This window comes from Typopeltis vanoorti, chromosome 19 (genome assembly GCF_054136105.1).
Source record: "Typopeltis vanoorti isolate ZY-2024b chromosome 19, IOZ_Tvanoo_1.0, whole genome shotgun sequence".
Classification (NCBI taxonomy): Eukaryota; Metazoa; Arthropoda; class Arachnida; order Uropygi; family Thelyphonidae; genus Typopeltis; species Typopeltis vanoorti.
This window is the reverse complement of record NC_143567.1, coordinates 111,467,640-111,493,719: the sequence shown is the minus strand read 5'-3', so window position 1 is coordinate 111,493,719 and position 26,080 is coordinate 111,467,640. Positions and strand designations below refer to the sequence as shown.

The following is a 26,080-nucleotide window of genomic DNA, read 5'->3' as shown; positions in this document are numbered from 1 at the left end:
TTATATTAATAGTACCGATCTTTAATTCTGGTGATGTCTGAGTTGGGGTGTTTTTTCAGAATTGTTCCAGTAGCTGACTTTCCACTGTTTGCCCTGGTTCCCTGGTGAAAACGGGGGCCTTGTTTAACCTGGCGACTCCCCAGCCAGCATGAAATTTTGTCATGTTGTACCATCATTTTGTATTTTGGTTTAACCAATAGAATACAATTTGGTCGGCTAAATCCTAAATTGCCAGACTATCCTCGTTCGTTCAGTATCCAGGGAGATACCTAACAGGGTGCACCATGAGAAGGTGAGGATTGGACATTAGGTCAGAAGTCTGGTCGGTTCTCTGCATTCCTTTAAAGGCTATGTGGAGGTCTCCTCTCAGTTATACAGCTTAAGCTTAAGCAACCCTTAAGCAACCCAAAATAATTTCTTGTTATCTTTAATTTAGTTTATAACCAAATGAAAAACTTTCGATAACCAATCTAGAAAAGACTCACTCTAAAATAAATATCTGAAAACTTATATTGATACATTACTTTATTTTTTTTAACATATCACTATCGATGCCACTGCCAAATGAATTCCCACATTCAGTTTTATTTCTCTTTTGTTTATGTATTTTTCATGTGGTTACACCACCCACAAAAGGTTATTATTACTAAACCTACAGTACATTTGTACTGCCATTTAGCCCTATCTAACTTTTGGAGACTAAGTGGACAGTTCAATCTCCTCTGGCAACCAATCAGAGATAGCTGGCCCAAGGCAATCACTAATTAAGCGGCACACAGTGAAGAGAGATGGCTCAGCAAGTGCCGCCATCTCATGGTCCCTAACCCTATAACAATATATTTAATGTCTGAAATAATGTGGGTTCTACAGTCAATTTTCTCGAGTTTATGGCACGGGCAAGTGGATTTTTTCTCCCAGAAAAAACCGAGTTTCTGGGAGAAAAAATCCACTTGCCCGTGCCAGAGATCGAGTAACTTGAGGACCTATCAAAAAAAGGCTTAGAAAAATTTCCTCTAGTCGACGACTAGATTCGAAACAAAGAATTCTTTGTTCAGTCAAGTGCCGTGGTGTGCAAACGCCACATCCACTGAGCTACACAGGCTCTTAAAACATAATAGAAAGATTTCTGGAAACATACACAAAAATTTTATAATTCTTAATGGGTGCAAATATTTCAATGTGAAAGTAATGGATCCATCATCAGTGAACAAACAATTCAAAAGGTAAAGCAACAACAATGGATTATTTTTCTCTTTCAACAGATGAGCCGTGCACTAAAGCACTGCCATACAAAAGATGGTACGGTATGAAATGACATGATAGATATTATTATTATTTTGCTAACTTCTGTGGAGTCTCATAATGAACTTCAAAGTTCTTTACCTGCATTCGCAATGCACTCAAGCATTGTGAATGCATGTGGTTAGTGAGTGGAATGCATTGTGAATGCATTCTGACAACTAACACCTCTGTGTAAAAATCTTATGCAACTTCCAGGGATGAAAGTTGCATAAGATGTGGCCTCTTGTTCTTTCCATCTTAACATCCATTATTTTTATAATTCCTTCTGTATTAATCTGATAGAATCCCTTAACTTACTTGAAAGTCTCTATCATATCTCCTCTTTTATTCTATCAACTAACCTCTGTAACCACATTCCCTGAAAAGCTCTTCATAACCAACACTTCAGAGTCCTAATGTCACTTTGGTCATTTGTCTTTGGATCCTCTAGTGTTTCCAGAACACAATGAAAACTAAGTGACCAAATTTGAGCACAATAGTCCATATGTGGTCTGACCAATGCCTTATATATAGAGGCATCATCACTTCCTTATTCCTACATGTGAATGTACTTTTTATCATAGCAGCAATACGATGTGCAGTCTTTGCAACACTTGTAACGCGTCCTTGTAACTTCAATTCCCCCTGTCTACTATCACTCCAAGATCCTGAATCTCATCCATTTCATGAAGTACAGCTCCACCAATATAGTATGTAGCCCTATATCTCTGTATCCCCAACACCTTGTATTTATTAATGTTAAAACTACAACCTGACTCCTTTGTCCAAGAAAATTAACAATCAGCACTACTCCTGATAATTCTACCTAACTTTGCATCATTCAGCAAACATATGAAGATCACTAGTCAGTCCACATGAAATTTTAAAAAAAGATTTTTTTATATCCGCTAACATCTTGTTATTCCCATATAGGGAGTAGCAGAGGCCTTATAGCCCTATTGTTAACAAATCAGTTAAATAGCAGGGGCCCAAGAACAGAATCCTGAAGCATGCCACTGGTTACCTTCCTTTTCTAAGATACTCTTCCATCATACACAACTTTTTGGTATCTTTCAGAAAGCTAATCTTCAATCCATTAAACCAATCTACTATCTAATCTCATCTTCTACTGATTATACACCTATCTGTCATGTGGAAATCTATCAAGTACATTTGCAAAGTCCAAGAAAATCAATGTGAATCTCTCTTATCGAACACACTCGTCACCTTAACATAAAATGTATGCAAATTGCAAGCAAGATCTGCCCTTCACAAACCCATGCTGACCATCATAGAGAATCTTATTCTCATCAATCCAATCCTGCATTCTATTTCTAACCAAGTATATATATATATATATATTAGGGTTACCAAGTAATTTTATAAGCTTGGTTATTTAACTCCTAATCCCAAGTATGCAAACAATTAAGTTTACACCTGAAACATAGTTCAAGTCTAAAGATGGTACAACACCAGAGCAACTCATTGTAAAGGTGGGTAAAGCTCTGATCACTATTCTTAGTATTTTCCCATAATGTAAAGCACATCTCACTAAAAGATGTATACTGCAATACATTATGGGTGGGGTCACTACCCAGACCTGTTTCAACCTTTTTTTTTGAGGTCTCCTCAGTGAATAGCTAGACCCTAAATACCAAGGTTTTAGTAATACAGAGCCTAATCAACTTTACCTATAGAAGTTGCTTGGTAACCCTAATATACAGTATCCCCAAGTTAAAAAATTAATCACATCTATATCTCCTCCAGAGATTCTTATTAAAAAGTAAAAACACCTTGCAGCAACTTCTATAGGTAAAGTTGATAAGGCTCTGTATTACTAAAACCTTGTTATTTAGGGGTCTAGCTACTCACTGAGGAGCCCTCAAAAAAGGTTGAAACCGGTCTGGGTAGTGACCCCACCCATAATGTATTGCAGTATACATCTTTTAGTGAGCTGTGCTTTACATTATGGGAAAATACTAAAAATAGTGATCAGAACTTTACCCACCTTTACAATGAATTGCCCTGGTGTTGTACCATCTTTAGACTTGTACTGTATGCATTAATAAGCCTTTTCAGGTGATTGTCTTCAATGATCTCTGCTAATCTCTTCCCGATATACTCCATTCATCTGGAATTCAACCTTCTGACCAGCTCTTCACAAAATAATATGCATTATTTCAGGAAAACACTTAAAATGAGTACTTGCATATGAATATGCAAAACTAACCAAATTAGGCAAAGTCTTAACTTTAACCTTAACTATCCTAATTATAATAATGAAGTATGATCTCCCCCATCCCTGAGAACACACAAATCATTTTCATGAATTTGATTTTATAATAGCTTTATATTATAAAAGACATAATTAATAAAAAAACCAAGAAAAATGAGAAAAGCAGTTACCCTTCCATTTTATACACAGCAACTGAAAACTGAAAATTAATATAAATGGATGGAAAGGCTTATGCATTCAGAGTACAAGTTATTTATTTTCACAGTATTGATGACAACAAAGAATGATAAGAAAATAATATTTATTAACTTATTTGCTGATATTTTGCTGGTATTATATCTAGCATCTTCAGAACACAAAAACAATTTGTCATAGTACACGAAACAACAATTTGGTATAACAGTGGGGCTAGTTTTAAAAAAAACTGTAATGGACAACACAAGGAACTAAAGTCATAGTTAGGCACTATCTATGTTGGAAAAAGAGAGAAAACAAATATTAATTAGACCTTAAAATAACTATCTCCCACATTTTTGGTAAATTTATACAGCCATACTTGTTTTTTCTGTGAAGTGGTATCGAAGGCATGGCCTGCTAGACCTGACCTACCATAACAATAGTGCAAGATGTATTTTTTTTTTTTTATGTTCACAAAGGTGGATGTCAACAGTTCTTCCTGTCTGTCCATAGTGAGCCCAGTCACAAGAGCAGGGCACTTCAGAAACTCCTGGATGTGATAAAGAAGAGAGTTTATCCTTAGGTGAATGGATGAGAGTTGCCAATGTGCCATAAGGTTTAAATATGGTGCATAACTGATATTTATTGAGCACTCTAGATATCTTTTCAGGTATGCCTTGAATGTATGGTAACAGTTTTGCTGCAGTCTTGTGTGGTAGGTAATGGAGGGGATTTCTGAGGAGCATTTAGTACTTTTTCTATCCTATGGAGATTATAACGATTGGTTAAGGTGTGATATAAGAGTGAGTTCAGCAGTAAAAGCATTGCCAATATAATAAATAGCTCTAGCTCTGTGTGTTTTTAGGGTACCATACTATTGAGTTGGTTGATAGTGCTGTTTGTGTAAATATCCCCGTTTGTGTGCGTTTTCTATAAACAGAAAAGATGAAAAAACCATCTGGAAGCTGTGTGATTAGTGTATCCAGGAAGGACAGACACTCGTTAGCTTCCTGTTCCATTGTGAAATGGATTTTAGAGTGTTGGCTATTTAAATGCGCTAAAATGTATCTGGACCATGTAGCTAAATAGCAAACACATCATCAACATAGCATAGCCAAACCACTGGGTTGAGAGTGACTGTATTCATAGCTAGCTTTTCCAAGCATTCTATGTAGAAATTGACTAAAGGGGGAGAAAGGGGATGACGACTATTGCTGTTCCATCTAGTCGTTTGGATATATCTTCCCTTTCCATGTAAAATAACCTGCATGCACTGTAAATTTAAATAGTTCAAATATATCGGGGGGGAAATGTGACTTTAGTAAAGCAAGGGTTTCAATAAATAGCACATTTAAATAGTGGAATGAAATCAATGCTAATCATTGCACCTGAACTTTTTAAGATGTGGTTTTCTAAAATACTTTTTAGTTGAACAGAATTTTTAACAAAGGAGGGTGAATTTGTGAAGTTGGCTAGTAATTTAGCTAAATGTCAAGTTTCTATGTGGGACTGTTTATACTATCCACAATCGGGTGTAGGGGTGTACCTTGTTTGTGAATTTTAAGTGGGGCTTATATTCTGGGTGTTTTAACATGAAAAAGCTAAGTTTGTTAACTGTTTCTATTAGCCATGAAGTAACTTTTTCCAATAATTTGCAAACTTTATTCTTTTGAGAGTTAGTGGGATATAGTTAGTGAGATAATTTGGTATGTAGACTGGTCTTGCAAAAGTATGTGCATTTTGCTTTCATATTCAGTCAAATTCATTACCATAGATGCATTACCATTGTCTTCTTTAGTTATAATAATATGGTTATTACTGTATATATCTTTTAAAGCACTGATTTCCTTTTAGATATTGTGTTTGGGAGGCTTGGAATGGATTAGAATGTTGGCCACATCCAAATGATGTTATTGGCTGCTGCTGTTGGCAGGTCGTATATAGATTCCTCATTCAACGGAAGCCATTATTTTAGTTTTTGGAACTTGCCTGGGAGTAATGGCATATGTCCTCGATTTAATACATTGTCATTGTTCCAATGACAATCCACTTACTGCTGAACTCACTCACTCATATCACACCATCTTAGCCAATGCCTATAATCTGCATAGGATAGAAAAGATACTACATGCTCCCCAGAAATCACCTCCATTGCCTTTCAAGACTGAAGCAAAACTGTTACCATCCCATACCTTCAAGGTGCATCTGAAAAGATATCTAGAGTGCTCAATGAATATCAGCTACGCACCATATTTAAACCTCATGACACATTGGCAACTCTCATCCATCCACCTAAGGACAAACTCTCTTCTTTATCATATCCAATCATTTATGAAGTACCCTGTTCTTATGACCAAGCTTACTAAGGTCAGACAGGAAGCACTGTTGACATCTGCCTTGATGAACATAAAAAATACATCCAGCATTATCATTATGGCAAGTCAGGTCTAGAAGACCATGTCTAGGATACCACTTGACAGAGGAAGAAAATCAATTGGAAGAAAACAAAAGTGCTACACAGAAGTCATTATAAGTCAGCAAGATTATTTCTGGAATCAACAGAAGCTTTAAAACATACTTCAAACCTCAACAAGTATGGCTGTATAAATTTACCAAAATCATGGAGACAGTCATTTTAAGATCTAATTAATATTGTTTTCTCTCTTTTTCCAACATAGATGGCACCTAAAATTAGGACTTCAGTTTCTTGTGTTGTCCATTTTTTTTTAAACTAGTCCCACTGTTATACCAAACTGTTGTTGTTTCATGTAATGTAACAAACTGTTTTTGTGCTCTGAAGATGCTAGATATAATACCAGTGAAATATCAGCAGATAAGTTAATAAATATTATTTTCTTATCATTCTGTGTGTCATCAATACTGTGAAAATAAATAACATGAAAATTAATATAGTATAGCTCTCATTAATATGTAGAGTAATCATTTAACTTACCTCTGATATTGATTCTTCACAGTTAAAGGTGGTACTTGTTTTTTTGTTTTGTGTATTTCAATATTTTTTTCTCCTAATGCTTTTTTCTTCTTCTCTTTAACATGGTGATCTGACATCAAAATTGGAATAGATTGTGAATAAACATTTGGTTTTGACTGAAAATCACTGTGGATAAATGGAGGTCTTTCTTTATATACAGCAGGTTTATAGTGTTGGAGATGGTCATTAGTGAATTTACTCTGTTGCTTAGCAGTTTCATCAGTAAGCACTACAAATCTATAATAAAATAATTTAATTTACGTAAGTTAATAACTTTTTATTCAAAATTTTGTTTTGATTTATTATTGCTTTCATTCTCTCTTTCATAATATATACAGAAGCAAATTTATCCCAATTTCCTAAGTCAAATTGTACTTAATGAAAGAAAGAGCCTCTTAAGTCATTAGTTTCAATTTTTGTCATTTATTATCCCTCTTTTATTATTCTTCATTGAAATAAAGATCTAATTTCAAAATCCAAGTCAAAGCCTTGTGAGGCCTTTCTTTGGTAATTACAGTTTTTGGATTTCTTTCTGGTCTCTGGTAACCAAGTTTAAGACAGCTATTAGGCAGTAAAAAAATTTTAAAAAAGTAAATATGGATAGCGAAACAACTCAAAACTTGATTATGAAATATTCTCAAAAAGTTCGAATTACTTTTGAAAATTTTAAAGCTTTGCTTACTATACAAATTATTTTATATAAATATAAAAATTATTTATTATTATATTAAAGTTGTAAACATACAGCACATTAGTACTACAGGTTTGTTAAAATTAGATAACCCAGTAACACTGCTCTAGAGACAAAATAAGGGGAAACTTTTTCAAACCACTTCAGGCATCGACCTGAAGTTGGTAGTGGACTTATTTTCATCCTTAAATTTGATTTTCTTCCCCCTAAATAAACGCAGTACCTGCGTTTATTTAGGGGGAAGAAAATCATTTTTAAAAACTAAATAATGCTTTTGATTTCTCAACATGTATGCAAATAGATGGGATTCCCAAAAAAACACATACATACACAATAAGTAGTCATTTTTTCTAAAAAAAAAGCAGTTATTACAAAAATAAAAAATTTTGCATCCTAGTTTCTAAAAGTTGTCATGACCTAGAAATGAAAACATCATAAATCTAAAGGTTTTATAAAATGGAATCAGGTTCCTCACTGAAGTTGGTCCACAATGAACCTCTGAACATTACATATACGTCTAACAAATCTATCTCGGGCATTTATCTGTTGATTAACAAAGGGAAAATCTTCTCATTTGATGACCTATTTACAACTTAATCAGAATAAGTAAATGTTTGAAACATCTATTGACCCTAATACAGCAAAATGGAGGGACAAACTAATGATAATTTGAGCACCTCCATAGTGCAATTGGAAGAACGACGGTATGTTGCACCTTTCAATTGGAAAAGGCCTAAGTTCGAGTCTCATCATGACAGGAGGAATCTTTATATATGAATTTTTTTCAATTGAAGGTGAGTTAGACGATCTCATATGGAGGTAGCAGGGTTTTTTTCTCCTGGAAACTCTGGTTTTTCATCACGCATACAGACAAATCAGCCCTTCAGAACACACACACAATTTACAGACAAAAAATACTAGCTGTGGTGGTGGTGGTGGTGGGCAGTAGACAGCACTGATGTAGATGATTGGTAGTAGAGGTTCGGTGTAGTTGTGGAGACGGAGAATTGTACAATACGTGTCCTTCTGCGATGAGTCTTCAGACTCCTTGGAGGTGTCACGAATAATAACAATAATTAATTTAGTTTAATCCTTTATCCAAGTGTGTGCAAACAACAACTGCATGCACTTGGATAAAGGATTAAACTAAATTTATTATAGTCTGACCAAGTGAAAAATAAACTTTCAATAACAATAATTTACAAGTGATATGAAATATGAAAATTCTTGATCTACATTAAAATCAAAGTGATTAAATTAGGAAAATTTTATTACACCCCATCTATCTATTTATATATAGATTTCACTAAATCATTGTAAACCATTTTACAATGATTTAGTCATCATTGTAAAAGATTTACAATTACAGTTTACATTTACAATGATGACTAAATTTACATTTACAATGACGAGTAAATGATGACTAAATCATTTACAATGATTTAGTCATCATTGTAAATCTTTACATTTTTTTCAATATCCTCTGAAACAATGGACTCTATGCAACATTTTGCATTACTGTAGATGGCAGATTACACCCATGTATAATTTCAGAGAAATGCTAAATAGAACTGCAAAAGATAGTCCGGCTTTTCTATAATGAAATTGATTTCCATCCATTCATATGCCATTCTTATCCTAGGAGATTCACTACTATGATATGATTCATTAACTATGGGCATAACAACATGTGGTGAGGATCCTATCTCTTCCGCATATTGTTGTAAGTATTCATGGCTGTAAATTCATGTATTGACAGAGCCAGTTTGCCTGTTCTGATGGATGAAAAATCCAAGTTTCAGATGAAAAAACCCTCTACCTCTTAAGAGACTGGCTAACTCACCTTAAGTCAAAAGAGACCAGATAAAGGTTCTTCACATCAAGTACAGGAATCGAACCCACGTCATTCCGACCAAAGAGCTTCGCCTACACCGACTGAGCTACAAGTGGCTCTAGACAGGTCAGGGATGGGCAAGCTTTTTAAGTGTGAGTGCCAAAATCGCCAAATCCTTGATGCAAAATTTTCTCATGTGCCAACCGAAATTTTGGGGAACGTATTATTTGGTGTCTTTTAAATATTGGGAAAACCTTTTCAAATAATCAAAAAATCACATTAGAGATAATATTAAAGAATATTGCAAGAGTGATTATCGTAAGTTATGTAAGATTGAATGAATGAATGTGAAAATTAGTGATGGAATTTTAAGTCCTTCTACCCTTTTGATAGCATGGATATGTTTTATTTGCCTTTAAGTGTAATTCTAGCTGCCATATGGTTTTGACTTGGAAGATGAATAGGCATGCAGGAGTATCAAAGAGACAGGAACATATGTGGAATTATAAGGCAGGTGATTATAATAGTCTTAGACATCAACTTGGGAAGTTTTATGGAGGGAGGAATTGAAAGGACAGGATATCATTAGTGCTTGGGAAATTGTGAAGGAATATTTGTTAGCAGCAATAGTAAGCTGTATTCCGCAACTAAAGAAGAGGACACAATTTGGAGTAAAGTGGATAACAAACAATATTAAACAGGAACTGCATGTGAAAAAGAGGCTATCAAAGAGATATAAGGAGACAGGTGAAGAGAAGATGTATGAAGAATATAAGACACAGGCCAAGAGAGTGACTAGTATGGTAAGGAAAGCAAAACTGGAATATGAGAAGAGATTAGCCCTAAGATTCAAAGAAAATCGTAGGGAATTTTTTACCTATGTGGTCAGTAGGAGGAGAAATGACTGTGGAAGAATAGCATTGTCAGATAAAAATGGGAATAGAGTGACTGATGCAGAGGACATAGTGGAATTGTTCAATGTCATCCTGGAGGAGTAAATTTTAATACTAGAGGGATAGGTCAGGTTCGAGGTTTAGAGGTGCAGGAGGAAAGTGTGTTCCAAATACTGAGTACTCTGGATGTCAATAAAGCTGTTCGATTGGATGGTATTTCACCATGAGTTTGGAGAGAATGCGCTAAAGAACTGACAGCTCCTTTGACCTAGCTTTTCAATGAAAGTCTATGGGAAAAGTACCCATTCCCTGAGCATCTTTCCCAATAGCGTCATTGCATAAGGGCGGTGGCAAACTGAGAGTGTCAAATTATAAGCCAGTTTGTGTATTATCAGTAGTTGTTAAGATCTTGGAGAAATTAGTGAGGGAACGTATACAGCATTGGGCAGATAAGGATAATGTTAATATGTTTATTAGTTTTGGTTTCATAACAACCATTGTTGGTCCTTGCAATGTGCCCATTATTGAAATTATTTTGTCAAAGTGATATGTAAAGCATTTAAAAATTTATGTGCTTACCAGATTTGAACAGTTGTGTTACTTTAAACAATTTTATTGTAGTTTAAAATATTAAGTTGTTTAAATTAAGGGGATATTAAACCGAATAAAAAACTCAGAGATTGGAATCAGAGAGTTTCATGCCGAATATAGCATAATAAACTATAAAAGTATCGGTGATTACTAGCGTGAGCTAATGCAAGTAGTCCTAGTACGTAGTACAACTCGCAGCAAAGGTGGTAAAGTTCTGATCGCTATTCTTGCTATTTTCCATAATGTAAAAACACATTTCCTAGGAAATGTGTTTTTACATTATCTAATATATAATATCTAATATCCCCTTAATTTAAATAATATTTTTATCGCCGAAATGAAGCCTATTGGCTCTTTATATTTATGTAACTTAATGGGTGCACCTTTTTGACAACTCGTATAGCAGAGTATATAAGTTCTTTTCGCTGTACCCTTTGGTATTAATTTGGTCTAGCTACTCACTGATGAAGCCTCAATAAAGGCTGAAACCAGTCTGGGTAGTGACCTCCCACCATAATGTAATAACAGCATACATTCCCTAGATGGGTCTTGATAGACTTTGTGTTTCTTAGGAAGGACCTTCCGCAATGAGTCTTTTGACTCCATGGAGGCTTGAATAATAATAATAATATACAGCCACAGTTTAAAGATGCAATTTTTGATATCAGCGAAAGAGTAAACAATAATTCTGAATTTTTTGTTTTTATAAAGATCAATCAGACATAAGTTTTTCAAGGTTTTCCAATATATTACAGTGCGCAATCAAGGAAAATTAAAGATATTCTTTTAGTAATTCTTAATCCCTTATGAGCAATACATAAAAATTACAGATAAAGTAAAATGTTATTTTACCTACATAATATATTAAACAGAAGCTAATCTTTACCATTTTTAGTAAAAAACATTAAATCAAAACTAGAGAAAGAAAAATAGTGGATATTTTATTTATTTAGCATTAATGAGACCTGCTGCTGCATCACCAATGACAGATAATTTATATCAGGTTTAGGTTTATATTTTGTAACCTTTAGGGATATGCATGTGCTATAGTTTCATCTGTAAGGCTACTCCTATTATGAGACTTAATAAAGTTCATTACTTAATGATTCAAGAGAATACGTAGATGCAAAAATGGATAGTAATGCTGTTGCAAGGGTTTTTAATACAAAAGTTTCTGGAATAGATTCCAAGTCCTTAGTACATTGTTTTCCACACTTCTCTCTGTTACTCCCATCTCTAATCGCACCTTTTCAATATTTACAAAGTCAATTATCCATATAATTATCCACGAAAACATTTGCAAGTTTAATTCATCCAGTTTTATAGTGTCTGGAAACTTAATGAATTTTGTAGTCTCTTCTAATTCTCTGAACTTAACAAATCTTATAGAGAACACTATTCAACAGTTGACACAATGATGTTTAAAAATAGCTTTTGAAGTCATTGCCTGTCTGTTCTGCCATCCTTCTGGAGATCATTGATGTATTTCTTTAAATATGGAAAATATCTAAATCTCTCCGTCTTCATTCCTCTTAAAAACTCCGTTTCTTTTCAAATGCCTTTATGTCATCAAGCATAACATCGAAAATCTTACCAAAGCTCTGTATTTTAAGGTTCAAGTAATTTAAATGTTCGCAAAAATCGGCAAAAACATCAGTTTACAAACCCTCACAATGTCATACATTTCATCGTTTAAGAACAAGACCTCGACTAAGTCAATGAACATTTTTGTACATTATTAGTTCCTTTGTACACCAAATCCACCTCAATAGATTCTGAAATTGTCTTTTATTCAAAGCACGTGCAGAAATGCAAATAACAACCTTGGTTACTGTTTGCATCACTTCTTGAAGTTTCTTTAGGTTAAAATGTTGGATATATATTTAATTATTTTTAAGGTTAGCCCTGGGTTGCATGCCAGAAAAAAGTTGTTGGTTTCCATAGGTGATATAAATTCTCTCTCTCTCTCTCTCTCTATATATATATATATATTTGCTTACTTGGGAAATGAAGTAAAACCAGGTTTAAAATAGCTTGGTATCTTTAACATTTATTATCCCCAAGGTAAAATACTTTCTACATATATATATATAAATTATTTAAATTATAAAATAAAAATATATAATTAACTTAGTTCCCAAAAAAAGATTTTTTTTTTTTTTTCAGAACTCTTTGCCCACCTATACACAGACAGAAACACCAACTTGCTTTAGACTCTGAAACCTGTTTTGTATTGGTATTTGAAAGGGAAAAAAAACTTGCATTCACATATTCAGAAAGAAGGAAAAAATATTATAAATAACTGAGTGAAATGAAATAGATTTATCCAATGTCCTTCATAGTTATTGTACAGAAACTAAATCCTTGTATGGAATCCTGTAGCACCCCACTGGATGACTTTCCTTTTCCATGACACTGCACCTTCATACACAACTCACTGGCTCCTATCAGTCAACCATCTCTGTAACCAGTAGTGAGTTATGGAAATTTTAACAATGGGCTAGCAAAAAAAAAAAAAAAAAAAAAAAAAATGTATTTCACACAAAAAATATTAATAATTAATACAGCTTGTGTACAAATTCTAATCAAAAAGTATGAGAGGACAATATCAACCTCTAACGGCTATCATTTTTAAGCAAATATTTCATGATCTAAACATGAAACATTTGCACAATCAACTGTGTTAATTTATCTTACATAAGAAAAACATTTTTTAACTATCAAAATATAATCTTTTATAAAACATTTGATTGGCTACTGATTTTACATATGACTGGCTACCAGACGGAACAAGGATAAAGATAGCACATGCGCTTATTTTATTTTCAAACTTGGGCACATTAGTTATAGAGGAGTTGAAACAATAATTCAAAATAATTTATACACTGCCAAATAGACTAATTTTTGTTAGGTTACCGTACGAATTTGTCACTTAATATGTTTCAAAAAAAATAAAAAAATTTTTTTTTGAAAAAATAAAAAAGTAAACAAGAACAAGGGGCTCACAAATTTGAGAAAAATTTAACAAAGGGCTCGCACGAGCCCCTTATAGCTCACCACTGCCTGTAACCAACCTACTAAATGACTATCTATCCCCAGCCTGCTCAATTTCAATAGTAGTTTATCATATGGTACTAGATCAAAAACTTTAGCAAAATCCAGATAAATCACAGTATAAGCATCTCTTCTGTTCAATATACTAGTCACCCTAGTATAAAATGTAACCAAGTGGCTAAAGCATTAACAAATTTCTGCTCTCTTTAAATATTTCCATTCTTATCAATCCAGGTTTGTATTGTCACTAACCAGCCTCTTTAGTACCTTCGACCACTACCCCTGATATATACAATGGGACTATAGCTTATCACTACTGACTTGATTTCCCTTACAGTAGTACTATCTCTGGAATCTCTACGAAGATAGATTGAAGGTTTGTGGGTTTCAGAAGTTTAGTTGACAGGAGGAAAAGTGGGGACCTGATAGAAACTTTTAAGCTATTAAAGGGGTTTTATAAAATTGATGCAAGTGAAATTTTTCAATATATCACAAATAGAGAACTAAGGGCCATCCATGGAAGATGTGTAAGAGTGTGGTTAGTAGAGATGCGCAGACCAGATTTTTTGTTTAGAGAGTGGTGAGTGAGTGGAATGAATTGTCAGAATTGGTTGCAAGTTCCCTGACAGTGAATGGATTCAAAGAGAAATTGATAGGATTTGTGTGCATGGTTGATTTGGGTCTCCCATGACGAGTCTCAGGACTCCATGGAGATGACATAAAACTCGAAAATAATGTTTTTAATAAGATTTTCAACTACATTTACATAGATTTCATTTTAGAAATTATGGACTTTACAACAATGTTATAAATAACTCTTTTAATATCCTGATGTTTCAATCTTCATATTAAGATCATCATCATCTGGAGCATATACAAATATACATGACAAGCTAAGTTACATTACATACAGTAAGCTAGAGAAACAATGAATTGATCATCTGTGATAAATTGTGCAGGTGATCAATTCATTGTTTCTCTAGCTTACTGTATGTAATATAACTTAGCTTGTCCTGTATATTTGTATAGACTCCAAATGATGATCTTAATATGAATATCGAAATGTCGGGATATTAAAAGAGTTATTTATAATATGGTTGTAAAGTCCATAATTTCTAAAATGAATGCTGATCACCATAACACTAAAAGAAAGGAACATTTACATAGATATTTATCATTATCGTGATATAAAAAAATAAATTTTAAAATGTATACCATAAAACTATTAATGAAATATGGATATAAATAAAATATTCAAAATTGTACATTTAATTGCAAAGAAACAACTATAATTTTTTGTCATTCTGTAGAATGTTATTGATATCTACCAGTTTTTAATATTTTATATATGTGCTGTTATGCATAGATAAATTTAATTTGCTATTCAAATAGAATTTCTTTAAGAAATTCTAAAATAATGGTAACTCGCACCTCATTTCCATTTTTAACATTGCAAGTTGGGATATTGGCCTGGTTTGTTGAAAATTAAGCATATCTTCTCTCCAGCCAAAAGGTTGCCGGTTCGAATCCCACCATGGACATGGATGTTCATGACTGTCAGTGAAAAAAAATTGTAGTGGTGGTGATGGGCAGTAGATGGCATTGGTGTAGATGATGACGATTGTTTGTTGCAGTTCATTGTAGTTGATGGATTGAGTGGTGGAGACGGAGAACTGTAGAGCAGGTGCCCACCCTCAATGAGTCCTTGGACTCTCTGGGGGCATCACAATAATAATAATAATAGTAATAATATGTGTTCACCTACCATGAATCCCACTATTCCATAGTTCTCTATAGTCTCTATATCTCCTGCAATATTAATATGTATATAACCTTTTCAGGATGAGATTAATATAAAAGTAAAATCCATACAACACTCAGGTCTTTTCTTAATGAGTTTGATTTTCAATTATATATACCACAAATGCCAAATCTTCTCTTGATGAATCAGACCATAATCTCTTCCAAAATTACATGGAATGACTTTCCTCAGCTACTCCTGGCCTCATATCCTTTGGTGCCACAATGGCATTCTTTGGGATGAGCTCCATAATTTCTACCATTCTTTTCCATTTTCATACATCTACTGTGATCAATTTACTAAAACGATTCTTGCTTGAACAAAACTTTCATTGCCCATTCCATATAAACTCCTTGGTCCTATATCCAAGCTCTGATTCTTCAGCAAATGTGCCACGAAAGAATTAAAATCAGCATATTACAAATGGTCTTGAGACAAAAATCCCAGGCTCAATATTAGCCAATACTAATATTGAGCCTGGAAAAGAGCTTGCAAAAGCTGTGAAAATAACCTCAACAAATCACAATCTGATGGTAACAAAAAAAAATTAATCTCATGAACAACTGAGCACACAGCTTTTGCCCGTGCTAAGGTCACTGAGCACACAGCTTCTGCCCGTGCTTTATCACATCAACGTGGCACCCTCACATTCACCTAGGACAAAACTGACCTGGCATAATTTTTCTCTTCTAACATCTAAACCATATACCAAGAGCAATGTAACACATCAGAAGCATAACAAATGTTTTATACTAAAATAGTCCTGATACCCCTTCCCCATACACACACATTCTCAATTCTAATGACCTAGTCCTACAGCTGCACTCACCTGAATGAAAATCTAAGTTTTCTACAAGCAAGTCTAGATTTTCAAAAAAAAAAAAAAAGCTAAATGCCTTCAATGGTGAAAGTAACAGCTTGTTTATTTACTACAAAAGTCATGAGTTCACATCTTGCATGAGGCATGAATGTTTGCAGAAGCCTGCTCGGGATAAAACGTGTATAGCTGCTTCAATTTCTAAGGCCTAATCTCAAATTACAATTATAAATATAATTTACACTTACTTATAATTATTCAGAAGGTGAATTGAGAACTTCCTGGAAGCATGCAGTCTTAGTTCATCACTGAGTACCTCCAAAACAGAAAGCATTGTGTTTACTTGCTCTTACTTGTTTTAAATTTGAAAATCAGAACAAATAATTTTCAAAAGACTTTCTTCTTTTGTCTCAAGTTTTGTTCTTTCTGCTATATATTATTATTTGGTTACACATTTAACATAGGTCATATTAACAGTCTCCCCTCCCCCCCAATAGATGAAATGAATTTAGACTTATAAATTATAAAACTATGATGAGTGCAATTCATTTTATTATTATTATTATTATTATTTCAGGTGACTCCAGGAGTCCTTAGACTCTTCCTTTTATATTATTTTAAAATACTTTTATATACTAAGCATACTGGTGTGTGTGTGTGGGGGGGGGTGACCTAGTTGACATTAGTGAAAGAAGACAAAGGTTCTATATATATATTATAGCACAAATTGTATTTTATTTTATTTATATATATATATGTATATATATATATATATTATTATAACAGGTGTCTCCGTGGATTCACAAGTCACTGAGAGATCCTATATTGATACAGCTATTATTCACACAATAACTATCATATCTATCCTTAAACTCATTCACAGATAAGGCACAACCATCCACCTCTGGAAACACATTCCACCATTCACCACCCACCAAGCAAAAAATTCTAGTCTTAACACCCTTGTGAACTTTATAATTTCCAGGGGTGACTCATCATTCTCTCTCTCCATCTGCACTGTACTGATAAAAGTCATCAGTGTCAATCCTATAAAACCTCTTTAATAACTTAAATGCTTCTATTATGCCTCCTCATTATTTGCCTATCAGCTAGTTTTTGGACAGACCTTCAATCTATTCTCATAGAAAACATTCCACAAACCTGCCACGATTTTTGTCACTTGTCTTCATCTGCAAGGAATCCAGGGCAACCAGATCTGTGTGCAATAGTCTGGATGTGGCCTTATCCTCCCAAATTGCATCCCCTTACACTTAACCACATTAAACTGGAAGACATTTATCCTATAATATAGGATAAAAGTGTATGTGTCTGTATGTGTATATTATAGGATAAAAGTATATATTATTTTATGCAAGCATGGGTACACAACAAAAGTTGTGCACGTGAAATACTCTAATGACTAGGTTACTTCTATACACAGACAGTTGACTTCATACCTGGCATCACTAACAGTGGTGCACTCAGGATTTAATCTTGGGGGGGGGGGGGGGGTTTGAGTAGACAATTTACGAATACATACTACACATTTCATACGACCTATGACTGAGTATCTGCAATGATCAATAATGCATGATAAGTAGTATAGAAATAGAAGACACAACCTAAATAAAAAACAAATTTTAATTAGGAAAAGATTTTTGGAAAATTTTCTAGTGTTTATGTCCTTTTTCTTTTTGGGGAGACAAGGGGTACCCTGGCCCCCCTCCCTGGGTGCACCACTGATCACTATTACCAACTAATATATTTACCGAACCCAATACATGAAAATTTCATTTAATAAAGTTTGCAACCTAATTTTTGGAAATAATTTGCCAAAAATATCGAAATGTGAATTTTTATTTTATTTATCAGTATATTGATTTGACATTACACACACACATCTTTCCCTTTTATTTATAGGTACCATTAGGGGAAAAAAAATAACAAAAATGAAATGAAAAGGATGTTTTTTCATCTCATGTTGGTTTGGTAATATATACAAAATAAAAAATATATTATATATACATAATATACACATACATTGGAGAAATTAGTCAAGAGAAAAATACAGCATTGGATACATGAAAATGGGATACTGTATGGGGGGACAACATGGTTTTGTGAAGGGTAGATCATGCCTCAGTAACTTGCTCACGTTTTATAACACAGTGATGGCTGAACTGGATAAGGGTAATGGGTTTACAGTGATTCTACTGGACCTTGCTAAGGCTTTTGACAGGATACCACATGGAATTCTAATCAGTAAACTGCAGCATATGGGGATGAATATAGGGTTGGTGAGATAGATTAGGAGGTGGTTGGTGGAGAGCTATCAGAGAGTGGTTTATTCAGGAGTAGAGTCCAAAAGACGGCTTGTGACTAGTGGTGTGTCGCAGGGTTCTGTTCTTGGTCCACTACTTTTCAATTTGTTCATTAACAATATAGGAAAGGATCTGAGAGGAAGTGTTCACTTGTTTGCTGATGATGCAAAGTTGGGTAGAGCAATTGTGAGTGCACAGGATGTCAAAATTTTGCAATAATTTGGATAGTTTGGAGATCTGGGCTAAGGAAAATGGATGTGGATTTAATGTGGCAAAGTGTATGGTTATTAATTTGGGGTGAAAAGATTAGCAGCAGTATATTACATTGGCGGAACTGTACTTCAGAAGATTGATGAGGTCAGGAATTTGGAAGTGTTGGTGGATAGGGAGTTGAAGTTTAGGGGACACATCGCAAAAGTGGCTAAATCAGCTCATCAAATCACTTGGTTGCTGAAAAATACTTTAACAAGCAGAGACAAACAAGTTATTGTTCTTCTGTATCGAGCCTTGATAAGACTCCATCTAAACTAATGTGCTCAGATATGAGTGTCAGGGTTCCTTCTTGATGGGGAGGAGGTGGAGAGGATCCATAGACGAGTGACCAAGATGATAGCAGGTCTATGGAATGAACCTTATGAGAACAGGTTGAAGATTTGTGGGTTGCAAAAAGTGGTTGATAGGCAAAAAAGGGGTGATATGATTGACACATTCAAATTATGGAAGGGTTTCTAAAAATTAATTCAGAAGATATTTTTGAGAATAGCACTGGTGGTGGGAGGGCTAGGACCATACGTGGAAGCTGGGCAAGAATGTGGTTAGCAAGGGTGTCAGAGCTACGTTTTTTACTTGGAGAGTGGTGAATGAGTGTAATAAACTGCCAAGTCTGTTGTGGGTGCTATGACTGTGAATGAGTTTAAGGCGAGGTATGATAGATACTATGTGAATGTCGAATAGTTGTTCTTGACATGATGTTAGGACCTCCTTCGGTAATGCATACTACAGTAAAAGAATCATAATATACTAATAAAAGAATTCAAAGTAATTTTCTTTAAAAACCTAATCTAGTTTAAAGAAATAATCTAATTCATTTGCATAGTTTTTGTGTTATAAGCATACAAAAACATGCATTGTTAAATGCACCACTGAATTTGTGGTTCGTTCAGGAGTGCTGATAAAAACTTCGTTTTTCCCAGAGATTAACGTTCTTCTTATTAATTCCTTACAAATAACTGCGTGGTACGAAAATTTCTAAATTTTTAGGTATATAATCTAGCCTGTATCAATACCCAAATATTACACAGAACAGTTTGGTCTTGGCATGGAGCAATAAATTATTCGTTTTGTAGCTACTGTATTAGTGAGAGAGAATGTGACCTCCCACGATGAATCTATTGATTCCATGGAGGTCTGTTGATATTAATAATTGATAATAATATTATGATGAAACCAAAACTGACTTCGGTTTCATTCCAGACTGAAACCGAAGTTTTTATTTATTTTTATTTTTTTGTTGTTTTCATTAATTGAAAGTCAAAAATGAAAGAAAAACCGTATCTCAACCTACTTAGTTCTTCCTCTCAAACTCCTAACGAACTGTTTCACGGTTGCTAATGATATATACAAAGATTTAACATCATAAACTTTACAAAACATTCTTCTTCTAAAGCTTTAACATGTGTTTAATCTGATACAGCGCCTCGCACGGAAATTTTACGTAGGATTCCAATAGACAAATTATAATAAATATTATAAATAAATAAATGAATATTACACGCTTGGCAAAAATGCAAACAGTGGATGAGTTCAAGGTGTAGTATAATAGACTTTGAGTTGTCTGTAGTTTGCTTTTCTTGTAGACTTTATATATATGAATTTATATCTGACCACACACGAAATGTGATAAAACCCAGAGCAGATCAGTACTGTGTGTGGGCAAGAAGAAAAGAAAAAAGGAGAAATCTTTACATTGTTGCACAGTCAGGCTGATGTTAATGCCTTACAAGAGGACTTGAATAGATTGCATGAATAGGCAGGTAAGTGGAACTGTCATTTCGATGTTGCCAAGTGTAAGGTTTTGAGATTTGGTAAGCAACGATGGGATGCAAAGTATAAACTTGGTGGGGAAACTTTAAGAGAAATACAGGAGATGAGAGATCTAGGAGTGATGGTGGAGAAGAACCTGAAATTCAGCGTCCACATTGCACAAGTTTTGAAGACATCACATCGAATAATGGCAATGATGTGGAGAATCCTGGCATGCAGAAAGAGAGAAGTTATGATTTCATTGCATAAGGCCTTGATCAGACCTCATATGGATTTTTGTGCACAGATTTGGCTGCCGGGTTTTCATGGTGACGAGGATATGTTGGAAAGGGTCCAGAGAACATTCACAAAGGTAGTCAGTGGTCTTTGGAATGTGGAATATGAGGACAGATTGAGAGAGTGTAAGTTGCAGAGGCTTGTGAACATGAGGAAGAGGGACTATATGATAGAGACATATAAGCTGGTCAGGGGTTGTTATCAGGTAGACGTGGTAGAGATTTTTCATAGAATTGGAGAGGGGAGTACAACAAGAGGCCATTGCTGGAAACTGTATAAGAGGGGTGTGAACAAGGGAGTAAGAAGCAGGTTCTTTGCAAGGAGGGTGGTTAGTGAGTGGAATGCATTGCCTGAGTGTGTTGGATGAGCATTGTATGCAATAGTGAGTACCTCCCACGATGAGTCTCTGACTGCATGGAGGTCAGATGTTGATAATAATAATAATAATAATAATTTTCTTTTCTTTTCTTTTTTTTTAACAACTGAAGGTTGTATTCTTTGGGGGAAGGTAAAATGAAGAAAGAACTGTTCCAGATAACAGAAATCGATGGAATCAGAGCGAAGTTGGTCTGGTGAGTTTCAATATGGGGTTATAAAAGACAATTGATCAGCAGTAGCTCTTGTTTTAATTAATTTAAATGAAATCGGAGGAATAGTCTGGCCAATTCAGCAGAGCTGTCCAGGAAAGTATCTATAAAAGAGGCATAAGGTAGAAACTAAGCGTCTATGAGAAATGGATTAAAGTGGATATCTGAGAGAGAGAGAGAGAGAGAGAGATCATTAATTAACCAGATTGTCCACTGCTGGATAAAATAGAGCAATCTGAGAGAGAGAGTTAATTGCATCACCCCAAATATGGGAGCAATATTCCATGCTCAGGCCGATTTGGAATTTGTATAGATAAAGCAGCTGTGAAAATGCAAAGTAGTGTCTTATGCGAAAAGTACAACAGATTTTTTTGGCTGCTGTAGTAGCAATGGTTGAAATGTGTTTGAGCCAGGAAACATTGGAAGTACTCGTTCCCGAGTTAGTCGATCTCTGGCACAGGCAAACGAGTTTTTCTCCTGGAAACTCGGGTTTTTCATCCTGTAAACTCAAGAACATCGACCGTAGAACCCACATTATTTCAGACATTAAACACAAGTGTTAGGATTAGGGACCACGAGATGGCGGCACTTGTTGAGCCGTCTCTCTTCACTGCCAGCCCCTTAATTGGTGATAACCTTGGGCCAACTATCTCTGATTGAGTACCAGTGGAGATTGGACTGCCTTCTCAGTCTCCAAAAGTTAGATAGGGTTAAACGACTCGCCTACTCCCTGTATATGTGAATAAAAAGGCGTTAGCTGATTTATTTATTTATTTTTAGGTCAGCCGAAGAAGGGAAGTTTGATCGTGTTTGCATATATCTGCCTACTATTAAATATAAGGGGGAGGGAGGGAGGGAGGCAGAGAGGAATGAGAGCTCTTTTTGCCAGATATCAGACAGAACTGAGTTTTGAAGGTATTGAAGTCAGTTTATCTTTTCCCCATCGAGATAAAGCTAGGAGATCAGAGTTCGGGGCATTGGTTATGATGCATCATGAGGATTCTAATACTTGAAGGTATGTCAAATGAAAAGGAGAAAGGCAATGTACTGTCATCTGCAAAGCTGTGGATAGGATTGGAAGTGTGTGAGACAAGAGCAAGAGAGAGAGAGTATGTGAGAGAATGGAACTCTAATGTAGTCTTGTATAAGTAGAACATTTGTGTCACACCCGATTAAATGCTTTTGAAATGTGGAGGGCAAATAAGTGGATTTCTCAGAATTTTTCGAGAGGTGAGTGGCGAAAGCTAGATCTCTTTTAAATTGCGACTGCCATGGCAGTCCCAAGACTGGATAAAGGGGGAAGATCGATCAGATGAGTGGCAATGCTCTGATAGTAGAGAAAAATCGCGATTGTTATCTGCTGCCTATACGATCAACAGCCAAAAGATGCCAGCTTCGACGTCGCCCGGATGAACAACGTCCACGACACCAATCAAGCAATTGTGGCTGGATCGAAAAGTGGGATACCAAAAAGAAACAGAAACGGAAACTAACAAAAATAACAGGAACGTGGAATGTACGGACACTTTGGATGTCAGGAAAACTAGAACTACTTCGCGAGGAAACGAAGAGATAGTGGTGTGATATATTAGGACTGGCGGAGATGCGATGGACATCATCAGGAGAGATAAATGAATGTGAAGTCATATGGTTAGGGCATGATACCAAGCACAAATCAGGAGATGGCTTCCTTCTTAACAAAAGAGCTAGAGAGGCGTTGTTAGAATACAAACCAGTCAATGAACAAATCATAGTAGCAAGATTTGAAGTAAAACCATTTAATATATCAATAGTCAAGATATATTCACCGGGTACATATATCTGACAGCACAAATGAGGATATTGACTTATTTTAAAAAGATCTGACAGAGACAATAGAATAAAATCAAAGCTAGATGTATTAGTTATCCAAGGAGATTGGAATGCTGAAGTCGGAATAGATAATGATAGTTGGGAAAGCATCGTGGGAAAATATAGTTTCGGAGAAAGAAATGAACGAGGCTGGAAAATGTTAGAATTTGCTGTGGGTCACGAGATGATCTGTACCACAAGATTCCAACAAAAGGACTTTAGAAAATGGATATGGCGATCAAATGATGGAAAAACTAAGAACATGATCGATATGATTACGATTAAAAGAAGATGGATAACATCAGTACAGGAGTGTCGAACTTTTCAAGGAGCGAATATGAGGAGGTGGAGAGGATCCAGAGGCGAGTGACTAAGATGATAAGAGGTCTATGGAATGAACCATATGAGAACAGGTTGAAGATTTGTGGGTTGCAGAAACTAGTTGATAGGCGGAGGAGGGAGGATATGATTGAGACATTCAAATTGCTAAAGGGATTTTATAGGAATAATTCAGAGGATATTTTTGAGATCAGGACTGGTGGTGGGAGAAGTAGGGGACACCTATGGAAGCTGGGCAAGAGTGTGGTTAGCAGGGGTGTTAGAGCTGGGTTCTTTACTTTTAGAGTGGTAAATGAGTGGAATAAGCTGCCAGAGTCTGTTGTGGGTGCTATGACAGTGAACGAGTTCAAGACAAGGTATGATAGGTACTGTGAGAATGTAATCGCATAGTTGTGTGGACATGATGTTTAGGACCTCCCTCGATGAGTCTAAGGACTCTTGGAGTCGCCCGAAATAATAATAATAATAATAATAATAATAATAATAATAATAATAATAATAATAATATAGACTCGGATCATGGTTTAATGATTGCAAACATCAAGTTGAAATTATAAAGAAAATATATATCCCATCATCAGAAACGAAGAGATACAGCAAGAATAAATGAAGCAGAAATAGGAGGAAGGTACAGAACAGAGAAGAGAAACTTAAAAGTGTGGATAAAAAAAATTCGAATCTAAGAGCGAAAGGAGAAATGAAGGAAAATAGAAGATGCAGTTGAGGAAACAGTACCAGAATAAGAGAAGATCAAGAAGTGCATTAGACAAGAAACACTGAAGTTTGTACAGGAGAAAAGAATGTTGAAGATAAGAAGGGATACATCAGAACAAATAGAGGAAGAATATAGAAGAAAGTGTAATGAGGTGAAAAAAGCAGTCAGAATGGGTAAGAATAAATGTTTAGAAACCCAATGCAATAATAGAGAACAGCTATGGAGAGCATAAAACTAGGGAGGTGTGCAAAATGATTAGAACCATTAACATAAAGTGGCAACCAGAACAGACCACAATTAAAGATGAAAAATGCAAAATATTGATGAGTAAAAATAAAATTGTACAGCAGTGGATATGATACTGCAGTGATTTATATGAAGAAAAACAAGATTCAGATAGCGTTGGGAAGCTGACTAATGAATCGAAGCAGTTATAACCACCATTAATGAGTATGATATGAACATTTTAATAGGAAAGGTAGAAAAAGCAATAAGATGGTTAAAACACAACAACAGTCCTGGTAATGATAACATCATTGGAGTAATGATTAAATATGGTGTCGAAAGTATGGCTACAGAAATGCACCAACTATATTATATGGTATGGAAAGAAGGGAAAATGCCAGAGGAGTGGGTGAAATCGATATTAGTGACATTAGACAAAAAAAGTAAATAAGCTAAATGTAAAAACTTTTAGAACAATTTGACAAATCATCTTGGTAAGGTGATGATGATGATAATATTGAGAGAAAGATTGAGAACACAATTGGAAGCATACCTTGCAGACGAGCAAGTAGTATTTAGGAAAGATAGAATTACAATTCAACAGATTTTGATAATGCGGTTAATAGCAGAGAAAGCTAGGAGAAAAAACAAAAACATATATACCTACTTTGTTGATTTTCAGAAGGCATTTGACATATTGACTTGAAAATAATACTTGCAGTGCTAGAATCCTATTAAATTGACAGAAAACTAATAGCTATATTAAAAGATGATTATAAGAAATGCAGTTGCATCAGTTAGGATAGGTGATGATTAGGAGAAATGGTTTAAAACATGCAGAGGTACTGGACAGGGGGACCCACTGTCATCAAGCATTTTCATCGCACATTTAAAAAGAGCAAGGATAAAATGATGGAAGATGCAAAAAGAATATCAGTGCATGGGATGAGAATTAATAATCTGAGATTTGCAGATGACATTGTTATTATTGAAGAAGGTGAAAGACAACTACAAAAAAAACATTGAGGAAAAGATTTGGACTGGGAAGGGAAAAGATTTGCATGGTATGCAAAGGTTTTTTCTTTCACCGAGTTGGCACTCTTATGAGAACCATGAATTGGACGGTGTCAGTGAATTGGGGTGGAATAAGAAATGAAGGCTTTCATTCCTGTAAGGATTATTTCTATTATTCAGCCTTAGCAGGTGTTTGAATCAATAGACCTAAAGGAATATTCAGACCATAGGAAGGAGGAATAGAAATCACGGTAGTTGTCCCATTTGCCATCTTGTAGTGTCAAAGGACAACGAGACCAGGAACTGGTGAGCGAAGATTGTTATGTGGCAAAAGAAATGGTA

At 35.0% G+C, this 26,080-nt stretch overlaps 1 protein-coding gene across 1 annotated transcript in view; it reads right to left on the bottom strand.

Annotated features, from left to right (window-relative positions):
• The window catches only part of LOC150096445 (tRNA (uracil-5-)-methyltransferase homolog B-like), a 261,744-nt gene extending 241,396 nt beyond the window's left edge, over positions 1-20,348 (bottom strand). The window contains exons 1-2 of the mRNA XM_090409068.1: positions 20,253-20,348; positions 6,648-6,923 (exon numbers count right to left, since the gene is read on the bottom strand). Of these exons, the coding sequence (XP_090265194.1) occupies positions 6,648-6,923; positions 20,253-20,341 (365 nt within the window). The 5' untranslated portion in view covers positions 20,342-20,348. The remainder of the gene's footprint in view (positions 1-6,647; positions 6,924-20,252) is intronic.
• Positions 20,349-26,080: the final 5,732 nt, after the last annotated feature.